General features: G+C 42.2%; 1 protein-coding gene across 7 annotated transcripts in view; it reads left to right on the forward strand.

The window, feature by feature from the left end:
- Nucleotides 1-18,060, forward strand: part of PPFIA2 (PTPRF interacting protein alpha 2) — a 398,714-nt gene that overhangs the window by 350,519 nt on the left and 30,135 nt on the right. For 6 of the 7 annotated variants that reach the window (XM_056574435.1, XM_056574436.1, XM_056574437.1 and 3 more), the window contains 3 exons: nt 421-596; nt 8,775-8,872; nt 14,055-14,230. In XM_056574435.1, the coding sequence (XP_056430410.1) occupies nt 421-596; nt 8,775-8,872; nt 14,055-14,230 (450 nt within the window). Of the gene's footprint in view, nt 1-129; nt 309-420; nt 597-8,774; nt 8,873-14,054; nt 14,231-18,060 lie in introns of those variants that run through there. The other variant, XM_056574441.1, reaches the window with a different exon arrangement.

An 18,060-nucleotide genomic window follows, 5' to 3' on the forward strand; every position in this document is an offset into this window, starting at 1 on the left:
TCCTTTTAGATCAGGCAAAAAACAGCAGTTTATTTTTTATTAATTAGAATCATTTATTAAATTCTGTATGGAAATTGCTATTGCATTCTTTCTATGGTTCCCCCTGGTGTTCTTTTGATTCTCTCTTAGAACATCCACCTAGTGTGTTCAGTGCTGGTGGTCACACATGCTCAGTAGCTCATTCCGATCACCTGGATCCCCTTGTACATGTGCAGGTCAGCCAATAAGAATCAGTGCACTAGAAGCATCTTCTGGACAAATTAGGTGCACGTATTAAGTGGGGATCAAAAGAACACCAGATGGCACCGTAACAAGTATGTAATGGAAAGTTATGTTGCAATTAAACATTTTACTGGGGGCACAACACAAAGTATTCATAATTCTTGCTTTATTTTTTTGTTTTGTGAATTCACTTTCTAGACCCTTGCTTATGGTGATATGAATCATGAATGGATCGGGAATGAATGGCTGCCTAGTTTGGGATTACCTCAGTACCGAAGTTATTTCATGGAATGTCTGGTAGATGCTAGGATGTTGGACCATCTTACAAAGAAAGACCTTCGAGTGCACTTAAAAATGGTGGATAGCTTTCATAGGTAGGTGACTATTCATATTTGAAAGATATAACCCGGCTCTACCTTTATGAAGGACGTGACATGAAATGATTAAAGGAAAACTGTCAGCCTGTTCACCCACATCATACCCAATACACTGGGTTATAGTGTGAGGGAACAGGAGTCCAACGAGGGGTCAATTACCTAAATATGTCCAGTAGGTCCTGAGATATGTCTCCCAGAAGATCTAAATTTGATGAATCACATGCAGGGGTTCGGGCTTTGCCGCATCAATTTACATATTCATTGTCTGTGACTCCACATCCTAGTGAAGTGGAGTCACAGACAATGAATATGTAAACTGAGTGGGCGGAGCCCCACCCCCTGTGCGCAATTTGCTAAATTTAGCAGAGGATCTTCTGGGGGACATATCTCTGGACCTACTGACATATTTAACCCCTTAAGTACTGATACCATCATCCGTACAGTACTGGGAGGTGGCAGTGTTGCCACCCCCCAGTACAGCTGTGATTGGGCGGCCGTAGTGACCGCACCAATCATGGCAGTATGGGGAGGGGGAAGGTGGGTGAAGGAGCACGTTGCTCCGTTCTGCCCATCATTACCGTGTGATCTGGTGTGCAGGACGGAGCCCCATGCTGCCATCTCCCCCCTCATAGTTAAAAAAGTGCCCCCTTGCCCCCTTTCCATGGCCCCTTGGCACACAAAGCAGTCAGGGACAGTTTAGATTAGGTAGGGACAGTTAGGAGTTTAAAAAAAAGATGTTTGTTTTTTTGGCGTACCGTCTGTAGGTGTCCTCGGGTCCGTAGCACCTTTAGCTGTGAGACCCCAGCCCTACAGGGTCGCTGCGGTCAGCCCCCAGTGTTTTTTGGGGGCGCAGACCTTTTTTTCTTTTCTTTTCATGCTAAATGTGTGGCCGGGCCCTCTTAGCTATAAAAGAGCCACCGTTAGCTAAAGCCCACCTGCCGCTGATCAGTCCCGTAGTACTGATCAGCATTTTTTTGTGGTGAAGGCGCTTTTTCAGGGATTAAAGCATCTTTTTTATTTTATTTTTTGCATCGGTCCATGCCACCAGCAGCAGGCCTGTGCTGTGTCGACGGACCATACCTGTGTGTGCTGCCTGTCCCACCGCTGTCAGTGATTTATCACTGATCAGTGTTATTTTGGGTTCAGGCAGGTGCTTTTTTTCAGATTTTAATCATTTTTAATAAAATTTTTCAAGGTTTTTGTGTGGGGGTCTGTGTATGTGCCACCAGCTACTGTTCTGGGCTGAGTGGCCAGACCCCCACTGACTTCTGCGCCCCCTGCCACCGCCAAGCGCTAATCAGTGTGCACACCACTGATTAGGTAAACGCTTTTTTTTTTGGTGCAGGGTTTTTTGTGCTAGAAGTCTTTAAAAAAAAATGTTTTTTGTTTAGTTTTATTTTATATTTTTATATTTTTGTTCTTAGGGCGGGTTAGTTAGTTAGGTTAGGGCGGGTTAGGGTAGGAAGTCTCGCACCACACCAAACGCAGCACACACACCAAAGTCCCCCCCCCACATATATACACTTCACCCCCATTAGAGTAGGGAAATGGCCCGCAGGGTGTTTTCAGCGGAGGAGGCAAATGCCTTACTTGCCTCTGACTCTGAGAGCGCCAAAGAGGACGAGGAAGGACCCCATCTTCCTTATTTCCTTGTCCTCCTCATCATCTTCTGATGATGAGCCACCAAGGCGGCGGAGATGCCACCATGCGAGGCCACAAACCTCCTCTGCTCCTGACCCTGTGCCCTGTGCTAGTATGAGTCCCCCTGGCACTCGTACTAGTCAAGCCCCCCAGCCAAGTTTACTTATGCCCCATACCGGTGAACTTGTCTGGACTCAGCCAGCGGACCACGAGGCTGTGATTCCTGAGTTTGTTGGTGACTCAGGAATCAAGATTGACATCGGTTTCACTGAAATTGACTATTTCAGTTTTTTTTTCAAGTGACGACTTTGTCAATCTGATGGTGGACCAGACGAACCTGTATGCCCAACAGTTTGTTTCTGAAAACCCTGGCTCATTTTTAGCTAGACCCAATGAGTAGTACCCAGTCAATGCAGCCAGTCAAACAGTGTCTGGCAATACTGGAGTGGGGACATCCTCTACCAGATCCCGCTCTACAGGATCGCCATGGCACGTCCCCGGTTGGAGGCCATTCGGAAATGTTTGCATTATGCTGATAATGCAGCATGTCCCCAAATTTTGGGAGGCCTATGTCCCTGGGCGGGAGGTCGCTATTGATGAGTCTCTCATCAGCTTTAAGGGGAGACTCAGCTTCCGGCAATACATCCCAACAAAGTGAGCGCTGTATGGCATGAAGATGTATAAACTTTGCAAGAATACCTCAGGGTACACTTGCAATTTTATGGTGTCTGAGGGACGAGATTCCTGTATTGAACCCCCAGAATGTCCCCCCACTCTGGGTGTTAGCTGGAAAATCGTTTGGGGCCTTTTGCACCCAATGGTAGATAAAGGTTACCACCTTTAAATGGATAACTTTTATACTACTATCCCTCTCTTCACATCCCTCGCTGCCAGATCCACGGTCACTTGTGGGACAGTTTGGAACAATCAAAGAGGCCTTCCGCCCCATCCCCTACATGCTCCTATCCCCCGGTGTGAGTCCCATGCCTTTTCCCATGAAAACCTGGTGCTGGTCAAGTATAAGAGGGATGTCCTTATGCTCACCACAATTCATGGGAACGGCAGCACCCCTGTCCCTGTGCGAGGTACTGCGGGACCAGTCCTCAAGCCTGATTGTATTCTGGACTACAATCGTTATATGGTCAGAGTTGATCTTTCTGATCAAGTTCTCAAGCCATATGATGCCATGCGGAAAACACGGACATGGTACAAAAAAGTTACGGTCTACATGGTACAGGTTCCCATGTATAACTCTTTTGTACTGTTCCAGTACACTTGCCCCGATCCTCCGAACCTCTGCATTAAAAATTGCTTCAAGGAGTATCACACTTCCATGGAGCACTAAATGTTTAATCCTTTACCTTAATTTTAATTCCCCATAATTATACTCCAATGTACCAGTCCAGACTACATTGTCTTCCAAATTTTAAAACCAACCCCCCCCCCCCCCAAAAAAAAAAAAAAACTCTTTCCCAATACCCCTGATAATATCATAGTACACTTCATCCATTCCTGGAAAATAAATTTAGGGAGCACCCGTCTGTTCCAAATCTCCACTTCACCCCTATACACCTTCCCTAGGGGGTGTACTGTTTGTAATAGGCTCACATGTGGGTGTTCCTTTCCTCTGCATGTATGTAACTGTAAGGTCCGTAAGAAACATCGGCCTCAAATGCGAAGAGCTCTCGCTCATGAGCTCTGTCGTATTTCCAGGCGACAATCCGGAGTCACATGTTAGTTGTTCCCAGAAAGATGAAGCAGAACATAGGTTGAAAATTGCAATTTTCAAAAGCTACCCTTCATACATTTTAGGAATTTAGGAAACACCTGTATGTTCAAAATGTCCTCTTTACCCCTATACCCATTCCCCAGGGTGGGTACTTTCTGTAATGGTGTCACATGTGGGTGTCATTTTTGTATTTTCCTCTGAATGTATGTAACCGTCAGCTACTGATATGCCATAGTCCTCAAATGCAAACAGACCTCTATGACTTCTGAGCCTTGTTGTGCGCCCGCCCTGCATGTTACCCCATATGTGGATGTGTTTCCATAGTCAGGAGAAAAATTTGTAACCCAATTTCTCCCATTACCCCTTGTGAAAATGATAAAAAATGGGTAATTCCAGCATTTTAGTGTGAAAAAATAATTTTTTTCAATTTATGGTCCACTGTTCCAAAAAACTGTGAGGTGTAAGTACTCTCTGTACCCATTGTTACCTTCCTTGAGGGGTGTAGTTTCAAAACTGTGGTCACTTGCTGTTTTTTATTTTTTTAGATTTTATGTCAGAACCTCAACCATTGCAGTGCAAAGCACCACTTTAGGCCTCAAATCTCATCGGTGCTGTCTCACTCCTAAGCCCTGTTTTGCCCCCGTATAGTGCTTTACCGCCATATATGGGGTGTATCCTTATTCTGGGGAAATTGGGCTGCAAATTTTGTGGAGCTTTTTTTTCTCTTACTACTTGTGAAACTAAAAAAAATGTTGGTTAATACCAGCAATTTGGTATTAAAAATCTAAATTTTCGTTTTTTACGGCCCACTGTTCAAAAAACCTGTGAGGTGTAAGTACTCACTGTACCACTTGTTACATTCCTAGAGGAGTTTAGTTTCCAAAATGGTGTCATATGTGGGGGGTTTCTGCTGTTCTGGCATCATGGGAGGTTTAAAAATGCACATGGTCCCCAAATTAAATTTTAGCAAAATTCTCTCTCCAAAAGTCCAATGGCGCTCCTTCTGTTCTGAGACCTGTATGGGGCATTTTCTTAATTGATAGAAATTGGGCTTCAAATTGGGGTCCATTTTCTCCTATTACCCCTTGTGAAAAAGAAAAATTTGGGGTAACACCATCATTTTAGTGTTAAAAATCTAATTATCCATTTCCATATCCAACTTCAGCGCAAAGTCGTCAAACACCTGTGAAGTGTTAAGGCACACTATACGTGAGGGGTGTAGTTTCCAAAATAGTATGCCATGTGAGTTTATTCATTAATTTATTTATTTTTGCTGTTCTGGCACCCTTGGGACCATCTAAATGCAACATGCCATCTAAAAAACATTTTAGCAAAATTCTCTTTCAAAAAGCCAAATTTTGCTCCTTCTCTTCTGAGCATTGTGGTGCACCAGCAGAGCACTTAACATCCACATATGGGGCGTTTCCTTAATCGGGAGAAATTGGGCTTCAAACTTTGTGGTCCATTTTCTCCTATTACCCCTTGTGAAAAAGAAAAATTTGGGGTAACACCATCATTCTAGTGTTAAAAATCTAATTTTCCATTTTCATGTCCAACTTCAACGGAAAGTTGTCAAACACCTATGAGGTGTTAAGGCTCACTATACCCCTTGTTACATTCCTTGAGGGGGTGTAGTTTTCAAAATAGTATGCCATGTGGGGGTTATTTTGCTGTTCTGGCACCATGGGGCTTCCTAAATGCAATATGTCCCCCAAAAACCATGACAGCAAAATTCGTTTTCAAAAATACCACAGTTGCTCTTTCCCTCTTGAGCCATGTTGTGAGCCCACAGAGCACTTTATATCAACATATGAGGTATTTCCATACTCGAGAGAAATTGTGCTACAAATTTTGGGGGGGGCTTTTTCTCCTTATACCACTTTTAAAAATGAAAAAAAATGGGGCTACAAGAACATGTTAGTGTAAAAAATTAAGATTTAGATTTTTCTCCTCCACTTTGCTGCTATGCTTCTGAAACACTTAAAGGGTTAACAAACTTTCTGAATGTCATCTTGAATACTTTGAGGGGTGTAGTTTCTATAATGGGGTAATTTATTAGGTATTTCTCACAGAAAGGCCCCTCAAATCCACTTCAAACTTAAGTGGTCCCTGAAAAATTCAGATTTTTAAATTTTCCTGAAAATTTTGAAAATTGCTGCTATACTCTGAAGCCCTCTAATGTCTTCAAAAAGTAAAAACATGTCAACTTTCTGATACCAACATAAAGTAGACATATTGTTTTTGTGAATCAATATAAAATGTATTTGGTATATCCATTTTCCTTTCAAGCAATGAGTTTCAAAGTTAGAAAAATGCAAAATTTTCAAAAGTAACAACGGAAATTTACCACTATATTAAAGTAGAATATGTCAAGAAAAAACAATCTCAGAATCAGAATAAATGGTAAAAGCATCCCAGAGTTATTATTGCATAAATTGACAGTGGTCAGAATTGCAAAAAAGTGCTCAGTCTTTAACCCCTCAACGACGCAGGACGTATATTTACGTGCTGCGCCGGCTCCCGCGATATGAAGCGGGATCGCGCCGCGATCCCGCATCATATCGCGTCAGTCCCGGCGATAATCAACGGCCGGGACCCGCGGCTAATACCACACAGCGCCGATCGCGGCGATGTGCGGTATTAACCCTTTAGAAGCGGCGGTCAAAGCTGACCGCCGCTTCTAAAGTGAAACTGAAAGTGACTCGGCTGCTCAGTCGGGCTGTTCGGGACCGCCGCGGTGAAATCGCGGCGTCCCGAACAGCTGATCGGACACCGGGAGGGCCCTTACCTGCCTCCCCGGTGTCCGATCGGCGAATGACTGCTCCGTGCCTGAGATCCAGGCAGGAGCAGTCAAGCGCCGATAATGCTGATCACAGGCGTGTTAATACACGCCAGTGATCAGCATAGGAGATCAGTGTGTGCAGTGTTATAGGTCCCTATGGGACCTATAACACTGCAAAAAAAATGTAAAAAAAAGGGTTAATAAAGGTCATTTAACCCCTTCCCTAATAAAAGTTTGAATCACCCCCCTTTTCCCATAAAAAAAAATAAAACAGTGTAAAAAAATAAAAAATAAACATATGTGGTATCGCCGCGTGCGTAAATGTCCGAACTATAAAAATATATAATTAATTAAGCCGTATGGTCAATGGCGTACGCGCAAACAAATTCCAAAGTCCAAAAAAGCGTATTTTGGTCACTTTTTATACCATTAAAAAATGAATAAAAAGTGATCAAAAAGTCAGATCAAAACAAAAATCATACCAATAAAAACTTCAGATCACGGCACAAAAAATGAGTCCTCATACCGCCCCGTACGTGGAAAAATAAAAAAGTTATAGGGGTCAGAAAATGACATTTTTAAACGTATAAATTTTCCTGCATGTAGTTATGATTTTTTCCAGAAGTGCGACAAAATCAAACCTATATAAGTAGGGTATCATTTTAACTGTATGGACCTACAGAATAATGATAAGGTGTAATTGTTACCGAAATATGCACTGCGTAGAAACGGAAGCCCCCAAAAGTTACAAAATGGCGTTTTTTTTCCGATTTTGTCACACAATTATTTTTTTTTCCGTTTCGCCGTGCATTTTTGGGTAAAATGACTAATGTCACTGCAAAGTAGAATTGGCAACGCAAAAAATAAGCCATAATATGGATTTTTAGGTGGAAAATTGAAAGGGTTATGATTTTTAAAAGGTAAGGAGGAAAAAACGAAAGTGCAAAAACGGAAAAACCCTGAGTCCTTAAGGGGTTAAGGTTAAAAAGGGCTCAGTCCTTAAGGGGTTAAGTAAGTGACCCCCTCGTTGGACTCATGTTCACCCACAGTATAACCCAGTGTATTGGATTTAGTGTGGGTAAACAGGCGGACAGAGTTCCTTTAAAATAAAGCAACCTGTTGTGAAATATAGTAAAATGTAAAAGGGTTGCCATGGACTGTGCAACAATCTAGCATTGTGTTGACTTTTGTGGGTGTTGTATGTTTTAAATAAACCATTTATTTTTTATTTCCAGCACTTCTTGTGGTCCAATTCTGGGGCACATGACATCTGTGATGTATTTATTTCCTGTGAAATCATGTTCACTCTAACTTCCTGTTCCTTCCTGTGAATGTGATGTCATCAAAGGGGTGGGACAGGCATCCTTCCCATGGCCTGGCTGAATTCCACATAGATTTTAGCTCTGCCCCTGAAGGCAGAGCTAACATCAGAGCCAAGTGGAGGCAGTAGCAGTAAGGGTTATTATACCAAATATTTTTATATAGAACTAGTTGTAGCTATAGCTGAATGATTTTATAGCTAGGAGCAGTTGTACCGAGGGGACCTTAACTAACCCCAGTCAAAGATCAAAACTGTAGTTTAAATGACTAGTTATGGCCTACAGATAACACTGAGGTTTTTTCCAGCTCAGCCACTTTCTTTGTTTGGGACACTAGTACCAATATGACCCACATTAGTTTTATTCTTTGATAAGAGTTTTATGTATCAGGGATGTCATATACCACTGTGTATTGCACAAAAATAATTCTCATGCCATACGCTAAATGTCAGATAAGTATTTTAATTTTACTTTGAATCTGCATGATGCCATATTTTTTAAGCTAAGATATAGACAGATTTGAGGCATTTAGGGGTAAACGTTGTTGTCTTTATGACATATAAAATACTATATATACAATATAAAAAAAAACCTGAAAATTATGTAGCAATTGTTATGTAACAATTGTCCATTTTACAGATTGCTTTAGAAACATATACCGTAGTTGTACAACTTGTTTTATTTATCTATTTTGCTATTAACAGAACAAGTTTGCAGTATGGAATTATGTGCTTAAAGAAGTTAAATTATGACAGAAAAGAACTGGAACGAAGAAGAGAAGTAAGCCAGCATGAGATAAAAGGTAACATAACTGTCCTTGTAGGATTTTTTTTTTACTTATGTGTAATAGATTAGTTTCATTTTCTTTTTAACATACTGAGATGTATGTAGAGAGATTTACAGCTTTTCACAACAATATGATTTAGGGACACTCTGCCACAAAGTGTATATACTGGGGAAGATTTATTAAAACTTGTGCAGAGGAATATTGGTGCAGTCGCCTATGGCAACCAATAATTCCAGAATTCATTTTTCAAACGTGTTGATTTGGTTGCTATGGGCAACTGCCCCAGTGTTCCTGTGCACAAGTTTTGATAATTGTGTTTGTCTATGTTCTTATACCCTGTAATTGTTATGTCAATGAAGCCTTGTTTAGTGTTTACAGGATAAAAAAGAAGGGGTGTACACTGTTGTTACGCCGAGCGCTCCGGGTCCCTGCTCCTCCCCAGAGCGCTCGCGGCGTCCCTCTCTCTGCAGCGCCCCGGTCAGACCCGCTGACCGGGAGCGCTGCACTGTCATTGCCGGCGGGGATGCGATTCGCATAGCGTGACGCGCCCGCTCGCGAATCGCATCCCAAGTCTCTCACCAGTCCCGTTCCCCGTCTGTGTTGTCCCTGTGCGCGCGGCCCCGCTCCTTAGGGCGCGCGCGCGCCGGGTCTCTGCAATTTAAAGGGCCACTGCGCCACTGATTGGCGCAGCAGGCCTAATCAGTGTCATCACCTGTGCACTCCCTACTTATACCTCACTTCCCCTGCACTCCCTTGCCGGATCTTGTTGCCCTTGTGCCAGAGAAAGCCTTTCCTTGAGTGTTCCTAGCATGTGTTCCAGACCTCCTGCCGTTGCCCCTGACTACGATCCTTGCTGCCTGCCCTGACCTTCTGCTACGTCCGACCTTGCTCTTGCCTTATCCCTTGTACCATGCCTATCTCAGCAGTCAGAGAGCTTGAGCCATTGCCGGTGGATACGACCTGGTTGCTACCGCCGCTGCAAGACCATCCCGCTTTGCGGCGGGCTCTGGTGAAAACCAGTAGCAACTTAGAACCGGTCCACCGACACGGTCCACGCCAATCCCTCTCTGACACAGAGGATCCACCTCCAGCCTGCCGAATCGTGACAACTGTCTTTAAATCTGGTCTTCTAATTATGTAAAATTGTGTTAAATTATGTATTTTATAATGCCTCAGTCAGATAAAACACATTTATTTAAACAAATATAATAAATACATGTACAGTAGGCACTATCTGCAGATGCCCTTAGATGGTAATAGTACAGTTAACCCCAATGGTTATTAATGTGTACACTGTGGTGTTGTTACAAGAAAAATAAAAACTACAGTATAATAGATGTAATAGTAATAGATGTAATAGTTAAAATGTTTATATGTCAATAGAAAATATAGAAAAATTTCTGAAAAATCTGTTACAAGAAAAATAAAAACTATGATACCGTAGTTTTTCTTTTTCTTGTAACAACACTACTGTGTACGTATTAATAACCATTGAGGTTATCAGTACTATTACCATCTAAGCATATATGCAAGGGCCCTCCAGAGAGTGCCTACTGTACATGTATGTGTTATATTTGTTTAAATAAATGTGTTTTATCTGACTGAGGCATTATAAAATACATCATTTAACACATTGTACCCATCTTCTTTTTTATCCTATTAAAGGATACACAACCTCATTGACACCAGTACTTGTCTGGTGCTACCCCTATTTGTATTTGTTTGGTTGAACCACCTACTTTTCTCCATATTCCTGTTTAGTGTTCTGATGTTGTGATATTGTGTTGAATAGCTATGAGAAGGGAATTAATGAGAAGGGAGAAGGGATAGAATTTCCCAATGTATGCCAATGTGCTATTTATATTTTTATGATAAATAGGGCATTACATTTTATTCAATTTACACACATTTGCTCCTAAGCACTGAATACTGTTTTGCTGTATAAAATTAATAAATAAAAAATTACTAAAAGGGAGTGCTGCAATCTAAAACGACAAAAACAATATAGAGAGCACTGACCCGGTGTGAGCAGTGAATCCCATAAATTATAGGATCTACAGCAAACACCCTCAGGGCCACGTTGGTATATATATATATATATATATATATATATATATATATATATATATATTTGTTGTAAGATGTTCCTCCACCAGGGTAGGTATCCAATCAAAGCTGGAGAGCGTCAGGGTATAGGTCCGGATGGACTCCAGGTACAGCCGTCTGGACAATATAGGAAGAAATAAAATAACCAGCACTCAGGAGGACATCGATATTAAAGGGGTTCTCCACCATAAGGTGATTTTAGTATGTACCTGGCAGACAGTAATGGATATGCTTAGGAAGGATCTGCGCTTGTCTTGGGGCTAAATGTCCGTGTTGTGAGATTACCATAATACTGTGGCTAGCTTTTTGTGAACTTGTATTTCCTGTTTGACTTTTCTTTTTTTTTTTACTACAAATCCCACAATTCCATTTTCCTCCCTCCCACACATCAGCCACCCCACCCATTGAAACAAAAGACCTGTGGTTTTCAATCAGGGTACCTACAGCTGTTGCATTAGTTGCAGATTGATCCCTCCACCCATTGAAGCAGACAGGCTCCCTGTCATCAGCTGACTAGTGAGTCAGGTCTCGGCCACATTGCAAGCTGGGAAAAATCCGAGACAACAGTCATTTTGTATGCTGGTAAAAATAAATAGTGGGGTGAAAATCACAGAAGAATTGTGAGAAAACTGTCACACACAGGTACAGACACTATATTATGAACTACACCAATTTTACAGCCCCTGTAGCATAGTCAATGAAAAAGATTCCTGGAATACCCCTTTAATAAGAAATGGGTGAAAATATTAATTTTTATAACTTACTCCACGTTGGGGGGATGCAAATTAATTCACAAACCCCCCTCCAGGATGGAGTATATTATGGCTATGATTCCACAATCAGTCATGTGAACAGAGGGATGCACCTGGTTTTAATACATCTAGTTTAATGGCGACCCGTTTCTGAGGTTACAAAGGCTTTCCCCACCTCGTTCATCAGGCACACCTTTGAAGGAGGTGGCTAAAGCCTTTGAAACCTCAGAAATGTGTCACCATTAAATTAGATATATTAAAACCAGCCGCATCCCTCTATTCACATGACGGATTGAGGAATCCCATCCATAATATATGCCATCCTGGAGGGGGGTCTGTGAATTAATTTGCATCCCCCCAACGTGGAGTAAGTTATAAAAACTAATATTTGCACCCATTTCTTATTAATATCGATGTCCTCCTGAGCGCTGGTTATTTTATTTATTCCTGTTTTGCTGTGTAAGGTCCTAAATGCTGTTTCTGGGTAAACCCACTAGATGAGATAATAAAACACTTTTCTAGAGCCTGAAGTCCCTTTGTCTGTGTCTCTCTGCCTCTTAGTGCACCTTTTCCACCTTCTTCCCTTCCCATCTCATTAGATTCACCTGGGCAGCATGTAAGCTTTTACCTCAGTGAGCTGATAATTCATCTTGTCACTCAAGATTGATTTAAACACTGAGAGTAAATGAGGTGGGGGAGGTGAAGTTATATGTGAAAGAAAATGCATATTTATATAATAACATATATTATAAAGTTTCTTGTGGGAGTAAAGGGGTAGTGTGCCACCCTGAGGAGACTCCCAATCCACTGTGTAGAAATGTATAAGTCATGCCATTCTCCTCCAAAAAGAAATTATCTTATCCTTTGGTGCCACCTATTGGAGGTAGTTTCCTTGTAAGTCTATTATCAACCATTCACAGAGCCTTAAAATATGACCTGGGATGTACTTATAATCCATGGTCATGGTTCAAGGCTCTTCGAGGGAAACTACCTCAATAGATGGCAAACAGTTTTCTTCTGGAGGAGAGTTACTGCAATATAAATGCACATTAGATTTTTCCTTGTTCTTCTTTACCTCAGCTGTATTTTATTGTGTACATCTAATTTCACACCCCAACACTAAAGACTAGTATTCTTATCATGAGCGACAGGCAGTTTCACCATCATGATGAGCATATTTTTCTCGCTTATTGTGCGGGCACCACACATGCTGAACTGCTAAATAGCATAGATTAGTGAAATCTCTGATCTCTGCCATGGTACCCTTTCATTACCGTGATCACCACTAATTGAGGAATTTGAAAGGAGATAGGGGCCCCTATTTCACAATATTCTCTGTGATGTAATGAAAGCCTCCCCCCCCCCCCCCCCCCAAAGGAAAAAAAAAAGGCAAACTGCTACAAACGTTTCTACCCTTACCTTTTATTTATGATCAGGGCATCACTTAATTTTTGTGAAAGCACCTGTTTTGTCACACTTTCCACCGCACACACTGAGTGGGTAGGGCTTGCCGCAAAAGGCGCGTGGTTTTGTGGGAAGAATCGTGGTTGCCCCCTTGTGCCAAATTTACTATGGTTTATACTAGAATGCATAAACTGTAGTAAAACAGGTACTCCACCCCTAGACATCTTATCTCCTATCCTTTGGATAGGAGATATGATGTCTGATCGTGGGAGCCTCAGCTGTGGCACCCCAGACAATCCAGTGCACGGAGCGAACTTCCATGTCAGATGACTGGCGATGCGGAGGCTCGTGACGTCACAGTCACACCCGCTCATGACGTTACTGCAATGCCCCCCTCAATGCAAGTCTATTGGAGGGGGTGTGACAGCCATCACGCACCCTCCCATAGACTTGCATTGAGGGGGCATGGCCTTGTTGTCACAAGCGGGTGTGACCGTGACATCACAAGCCTCTGGCGCTGCTTCAGACGCTCTATATAAACGCTGGGTGCAGCATAGAGATCGCAGGGATTCCGCCACTGGAGACCACCGCGATCTCCATGCGGCACCCAGCATTTGTATAGGGGATAAGATGTCTAGGGGTGGAGTACCCCTTTAAAATCTCTGCCAGCTCAGAGCTGGTGAAGATGTCAGAAAAGGTGTACAGGCACCCTCAGATGTGTTTGGATTTATGTAGAAGCATGCACTACTACATAGACCGGATTGTGAGATACTGGTCTTAAAAATTCCTCCCCCTTTAATGTTCGCAACTGTTGTGAAAATTAAAGTAAATGAATAATATGAGTATTTTACGGAAGTACAAAATGATTTTACCTGTAAATGTGTGATTTTACCTGAAAGAAGTTAATGTTTTTTACCTTTTTTCTGTGGTAACAGATGTGTTGGTGTGGAGCAATGATCGTGTGATCCGCTGGATCCAAACAATAGGTCTTCGAGATTATGCAAACAATATATTAGAAAGTGGAGTCCACGGTTCTCTTATTGCTTTGGATGAGAACTTTGATTACACAAGTTTAGCACTATTACTACAAATTCCAAACCAAAATACTCAGGTAAGTTGCCTCATGCAAGTACTTAGGGCAGGCTACCCATCCCTACTGACTGACAATAATAATATTGTTACCCTAAACAAATTTTCCAGCAATTAATAAATGATCCCCTATGCACAGAACAGGGGATAAGTGTCTTATTGTGGGGGTCTGAACCCTAATAATCTACAGAACAGGGCTTGTGTTTCTTCCCGGACTCCGACCTACATGCATTGATCAAGCATACAGGGTTATTTTATATGGAAAGAAAATTAAGTTGCCATCAGTCACCAATGCAGCACCAATTCTCCTAGGGAATAAAGGATCTGGTATGCTGACATCCAAACATTTAAGTTAATAACTTAATGAACCCTAAAACCCATTAAGCTGGAAGTTCAGAGGACGTTAAGTAGGTTTACATGCTCATGTTTTAATTACAATTATTGAATACAATACCAGTAATGGGTTTAAAAAGCATAGACACTTCAGTCTTTTCTTTATAGTTATCCTCTATTTATCTGTTCCCATCTTTGTACTCAGACTTCAGACTCCACACTCCACCAACGAGGAGGATCCAATGTGTGCTGCCCACCATAAAAGTAGATTATACACTACTATGCCAGTAGGTTTTATTACCATAAAAAGTGGTTAAAATGTACAACGCGCTTTGAAGCCGGACCGGCTTCTTTTTCAGGTACTTGAAAAAGAAGCCGGTCCGGCTTCAAAATGCGTTGTACATTTTAACCAGTTTTTATGGTAATAAATCCTACTGGCATAGTAGTGTATAATCTACTTTTATGGTGGGCAGCACACATTGGATTCTCCTTGTTGGGTGGAGTTGGAAGTCTTTGTATCATGCCTGGAGCATGCTGGAGGAAGTAGCTACAGCCCTTGTTTGCCTTTGTGAGTCGGTACTTGGCTCACCTGTCCATTGCTCTCTTCGCTGGAGGGATTCACACAGGAGGCACCTTTTGCTTCTTTTGTATTTCATCTTTGTATTCAGTAATTACAATGAAGAACTTGAAGGTGTAAACACAAGTCAAGGCTAGCTGGATTGCTTCCCTAATCCACCTGGAGGTGAAATCTCTCCTAGCTTTAGTGTGTTTATCGGGCCCAATATTCTAAATATTGAAAATACACCTACAAAAATCTAGATTGTGACGTGCCTTCTGTTTTTATAAAGAATGAATAATATGAAAGGAGGGAAGGGTGATCTACAGGCAAAAAGCCAGGTCAATTTTGAGCACAATTGCTCCAAAACTTGCATGTTATTTCCCAACCTTGATGGCTACAAGAGGAATAGTTTAAAGCTGTGTTCACATGTTGCAGCTAATTAGCTAATAACTGCATGTGGTTTTGCCATGAATGACACATTTGCTGTAAAAATGGGAAGTTTGACTGCTATTATGTAAATTATGGTAAATCATGGTACATTTCTACTGTGATTTCAATCATTTGTGGCAAAAACGCATGCGGTAATTTGTTGGGGTACTGCGAATTTGCTGAAATGTGTGAACAACTTTTTTTTTTATATATCAACTGGCTCCAGAAAGTTAAACAGATTTGTAAATTACTTCTATAAAAAAATCTTCATCCTTTCAGTACTTATGAGCTTCTGAATTAAGGTTGTTCTTTTCTGTCTAAGTGCTCTTTGATGACACGTGTCTCGTGAACCGCCCAGTTTAGAAGAGATTTGCTATGGGGATTTGCTTTTTAACTGGGCGGTTCCTGAGACACATGTCATCAGAGAGCACTTAGACAGAAAATAACCAGCTTAACCCCTTAACGACAAAGGACGTATATTTACGTCCTTGGCCGGCTCCAGCGATATAACGTGGGGTCACGTGGTGACTCCGCGTCATATCGGGTCGGTCCCGGCATGTATCTGATGCCGGGACCCGGGGCTAATAGCGCGCGGCAGCGATCGCAGTACCGCACGCTTTTAACCCTTTAGACACTGCGTTCAAAGTTGAACGCCGCGTCTAAAACGAAAGTGAAAGATGCTTGGCTGCTCAGCGGGGCTGATCGGGACTACCGCAGTGAAAATGCGGTATCCCGATCAGCTGGGACACGAGCGGAGGTCCTCTTACCTGCCTCCGGCGTGTCCCCTCGGCGATTAATTGCTCCAAGCCTGAGATCCAGGCTTGAGCAATCGACCGCCGATAACGCTGATCATTGCAAAGCTATGGCTTTGCAGTGTACAGTGCTGGCAATCAGTGTGTGCAGTGTTATAGGTCCCTATAGGAGCTATAACACTGCAAGAAAAAAGTGTAAAAAAAAGTTAATAAATGTGATTTAACCCTTTCCTTAATAAAAGTTCAAATTACCCGCCTTTTCCCATAAAAAAAACACACCATGTAAATAAAAATAAATATAAACATATGTGGTATCGCCGGACTATAAAAATATATCATTAATTAAACCACACGGTCAATGGCGTACGCGCAAAAAAAATTCCAAATTCCGAAATAACGTATTTTTGGTCGCTTTTTATATCATCAAAAAATGAATAAAAAGCGATCAAAAAGTCAGATCAATTCAAAAATAGTACCTCTAAAAACTTCAGATCACGGCGCAAAAAATTAGCCTTCGTACCGCCCCATATGCGGAAAAATAAAAAAGCTATTGGGGTCAGAAGATGACTATTTTAAACTATAAATTTTCCTGCATGTAGTTATGATTTTTTACAGAAGTACGACAAAATCAAACCTATATAAGTAGGGTATCATTTTAATCGTATAGACCTACAGAATAAAGATAAGGTGTAATTTTTACCGAAAAATGTACTGCGTAGAAACGGAAGCCCCCAAAATTTACAAAATGGCATTTTATCTTCAATTTCGTCGCACAATGATTTTTTTTTCCGTTTGCGCCGTAGATTTTTGGGTAAAATGACTGATGTCACTGCAAAGTAGAATTGGTGGCGCAAAAAATAAGCCATCATATGGATTTTTAGGTGCAAATTTGAAAGGGTTACGATTTTTAAAAGGTGAGGAGGAAAAAACGAAAGTGCAAAAACGGAAAAACCCGTGGTCCTTAATAGGTTAACTTCAGAAGCTCATAAGTACTGAAAGGATTAAGATTTTATAATAGAAGTACAAATCTGTTTACCTTTCTGGAGCCAGTTGATATATAAAAAAAAGTTTTTTCCTGGATAACCCCTTTAAAGGGGTACTCCGGGGGCGTGGTCTGGCTGCTTAGCTGAATGCATGCGTGAGTGCTGAGCTCCTGCTTCTACGCTGTCTAAAGCGACTTTTACTGCGTCCAGCCAGCTGAATTTACCACTCTTGGGTGTCGGAACACTCCCTCAATATGCCTACCACAAGAACGAAGTCCGCACAGCATGCTAAGCTGTCAAAATTCTATTTTACTAAACGTGTGGAGACTTCCCAAGATGGCCGCCGCAGGGGCCGCGGCGCGTCTCCTGATTGTTCATCATCCCCCGGATCGCCGCGCCACTCCGAGACTCAGACTCTCCGCAGATCCACCTCAGTTCCATCCTTCCCGGAGGACATCACTGTAGATTCTCGCTCCCCCGGCCGCAATGAACAACAGTGCCCGCCTGCATCGCCCATCGTAGCAGACCTAGTAGTAAGTGGAGACAGGCCCTCTCTCGCTCCCCCGCAGCGCCCCTCCACAGCTCCCTTCTCCCATAGCCCGCTTAAGCAGGGACAGTGCCTGGAGAGCAAGCACAGCTCCTCTCGCTCTGAGACCACAGACGACCCAGACAGGCCGACTTTAATGACACTGCCGGTCTCAGATATCCCCCTGACTGATACGGCCATGAAAGACATGCTTCTACTCCAAAATCACTCCATGCTCACAGCCATGCAGGAGTTAATTAACCCTCTCCG

This window comes from Hyla sarda, chromosome 4, assembly GCF_029499605.1.
Source record: "Hyla sarda isolate aHylSar1 chromosome 4, aHylSar1.hap1, whole genome shotgun sequence".
Lineage (NCBI taxonomy): Eukaryota > Metazoa > Chordata > Amphibia > Anura > Hylidae > Hyla > Hyla sarda.